This window comes from Odontomachus brunneus, unplaced genomic scaffold, assembly GCF_010583005.1.
Source record: "Odontomachus brunneus isolate Ranch 3 - 2012 unplaced genomic scaffold, Obru_v1 Obru_scaffold_097, whole genome shotgun sequence".
NCBI classification, from domain to species: domain Eukaryota; kingdom Metazoa; phylum Arthropoda; class Insecta; order Hymenoptera; family Formicidae; genus Odontomachus; species Odontomachus brunneus.
Window position 1 is genome coordinate 189,282 of NW_022639547.1, and position 3,321 is coordinate 192,602.

Genomic DNA, 3,321 nt, shown 5'->3' on the forward strand with positions numbered 1-3,321 from the left:
ACAACTCAGAACAAAAAGATCTCGGTTGGAACAAGAAAGATAGTATAAGTTTACTCTTGGTCCGATAGACTGTTTGTCAAAAAACTTTTTTTTAATTTTTCGGGCTTATAATTAAACTTATTGATTTGTGCTTTTGGAATAATGTTTGGAACAACTAGAACAATCTATATCGATATCGGAATACTTTATTTTCAAAAAATGGGGTGCCAGGTCAAAAACATTTTTTTCATTTTTTGGACTTATAATTCAACTTACGGATTTGTCCTTTTGGAACAATGTTTGGAACAACTAGAACAATCTATTGCGGTATCAGAATGTCCGATTTTCGAAAAGTGAGGTGCCAGCTCAAAAAATCATTTTTTTTGTTTTATTCAAAAACCGTTTCGAATGAAGCAATATCACTTTGGAACAATGTGGTACAAAGTCAAAACAATCTGGAACAACTTTCAAAATTATAAATTTCAAAAAGTGGGGTGCCAACTTCATACACTCTTTGTTTCTAGCAGCTAATATTTCTCGCTGTAGCGCCTAAGTTTAAACAGTGAATAAATTTAGCTTCGGTAGTATCGACATTAGCTGTCCCCATTTCAGTGGGGACACATCTTATCTGCCACACTTATCTGTAAATAGCTTACACAGCTATTTTTTAGTTTTGGAAGCTAGTTATTTTTTTTTTGCGTGTACAAACGACCGCCACAGCAGTGCCAAGACGGACAAAATCGTCACCTGCCTTTTGATGTAGGCCGCAAAATGAGTGTTGAATGGAATAGTGAGGCTGAAAGTAGGACCAATATTTCGACTTGAGTTAATATTTAAATATATCTCCATAGTAACAAGAAATGGCAATAAAAATATTTGAAATGAAAATATTTCGTTATTAAGAAGATTATCATCGGCATTGACTTCTATATGAAAGTGCACAACAGAAATATTGTGACAAAAATTACGTTAAAATTATATTTCTTTTTCCGATCTTTTTGTGTAAAGCTGGACTGAAATTATATTATATAATAAGAATTGTTATAGAAATGGTAAATTCGACGATTTATACCTCTCTAATATATGATATAAAAAATATTCGAGTAATTAAAATAATTCTGTAGTAAAAAGTCAAACGCGCATAACATTTTAAACTAGTATTTTATTACAAGTACATAATTTCAATCATAATTCTGTAGGATCCAAAAACAGAAAACTGGTTGTAATTTCAACTGCAATATTTTCTCTGTGTATATTCATAAGCTATCAATTTTTCGATCCAAAAAAGTTACGCAAAGTTTCTCCTGGCTGTTGCTGTCAGAAATATCTTTTTGTCCACGAAATCACGCTTAAGCACCACTGCGTGTCCCTTTTCAATTCGACTCGGACTTTAATCGACTTGGCTCTCTTATCTGACGCGCGACGAGGCGTCCCTGAACGTAAATACATAAAGCGCGCCGCGGAATCCATAAATGTCGGTTGTTGCTGTAATTAAAGCGAATGCCGGCCAAAGTCCCCGTAATAGGCAAGGCGCGCGGCGAGAGCCCGCTCCAATTTCGGTTGCTAGGGAACTAATCTTCCGACACTTCGTAGATTCCGCGCGTTTCAATTTGCCAGGGTGGAGATTACTCCGATCTAACGAGTGTGTCGATGGAGCTTGAGATTAGACCGCGATGGAACGCATTGCGTTATGCTAAACGCGGGGATTATCTATCGACGGCGAGAGGTATTCGTCAACTTGCTATTCCAATGTAACTAAATTATGCATTATAACTACGTGGAAACAAAATCGCTATTATTGCCATTATTAGCGGAAGGAAGAAAGGCGGATGAGAACAAATTATTATTCACGTAGTCTATATTGAGATTTGAATCAGAATTTCTGGTTCTTAAAAATCGAATTTGTGGTTCATGGGAGGACCAGAATCTCTGTTATCTTCAATCAAAGTACAAAGTTCAGTTGCGTCATTGTCATTTTATTCATTCGACTAACTGCGTTTCTCTCCTTTAAAGCTACCTCCTCTTTAAAACTATCTTCAGATCGTGTTAGCGCTTCAAACCAAGGCTCGTACATATTTCAAATTATAAACCAAGTCATTAATAAATAAGATAAACAATAAAGAGGAGAGCCAGATGGGACCCTTGAGGCGCACGGGAAAGTACATTAGACCCCTTAGGGATCGCGAGAGAGATTGCGCGGAGATAGAAGCGCGTTAATATATCATGATAAGAATATGAGAGATTGCACGGCAATAATTTTACGCAATCGCACTCCTCCGTCCATCCTGAATCGCTGAGACGGATAAAAGTAGATACCCCGCGATTACGATAACTAAAACGGTAAGACTTTTAAGTCTCCGCGCTTTCGGGAGGATGTAATAGACGCGCTGACTTAATTCTTCGGTTTTAGGTATTATCGCTTGGCCCACGAGGGCTTAGGCTCCTCATGGCGGCTTAAACCGAGATTACGTTACACGTAAGTTTTCAGTTCAGTACACTCACCCCATCGGTTGTCTCAGGTACGCCCGATTCCCGCCTACGTCCCTGAAATTAACAAAAAAAAAGACGTTCACTATCTGAGTACACACATATTTTCGTATGCTACATCCATCACACAAAAGTCCTCTTAACTCTTATCTGTCCGATAGAGAAAGAGTGGCACCACTTTCTACCTGATAACTGGCCAGGAATTCTGACTATTGGCTGATTCCTGATCAGTTTAGTTCCCCCTGGAAATTTGTCTACTTTCGGGACGTCTTTATCAAAACCACCAATTAAAGCAATCAGATGAAATTTGCAAAATAAAAAATCGATTACTCCAAGGATCAAGCTTTTTTCCTCCGCCATTTCCTCTCCTATCGTCGATCGTAAAAGACACACACTTCCTCGCATTCGAGTCGCAAGAGCCCGCCTGTATACCGACTTACGGATCCGGCTAAGTTTTCCAGATCTTTCGAGCCGCGTATCCACTGCTCGTCACCGGCGGATTGACGGGGCGTGCGCGACGGGCGGAATCATCGGAGAGAATAAACCGGGAATCCAAGGAGGAGGCACATCGGCGCACAGGCTGTTTCTATCGGCTCCGGGTTCCCCCCGATAAAAGGGGCGGGGGGAGGGGGGGGCAGGAGGAGGAGAAAAAACAAAACAAAACGAGAAACGCGCGCTGTTCCGCGAATCGGAGTGCCCCTCGCTGAATTTCCCTCGAGAAAGTCACCTTATCCCCCAACCTCGATCCTTGTTCCCGCAGACAGGAATGAAATATCTATTTGCATACGCGCGCGAGCCTCCGTGCTCTCTCTCTCTCTCTCTCTCTCTCTCTCTCTCTCTCTCTCTCTCTCTCTC

The 3,321-nt window shown here is 40.6% G+C and overlaps 1 protein-coding gene across 3 annotated transcripts in view; it reads right to left on the minus strand.

Moving 5' to 3' along the window:
• LOC116848592 overlaps positions 1-3,321 on the minus strand; it is a 258,441-nt gene that overhangs the window by 175,963 nt on the left and 79,157 nt on the right. For all 3 annotated transcript variants that reach the window (XM_032824851.1, XM_032824850.1, XM_032824852.1), the window contains exon 3: positions 2,482-2,523. In XM_032824851.1, coding sequence (XP_032680742.1) covers positions 2,482-2,523 — 42 coding nt within the window. The remainder of the gene's footprint in view (positions 1-2,481; positions 2,524-3,321) is intronic.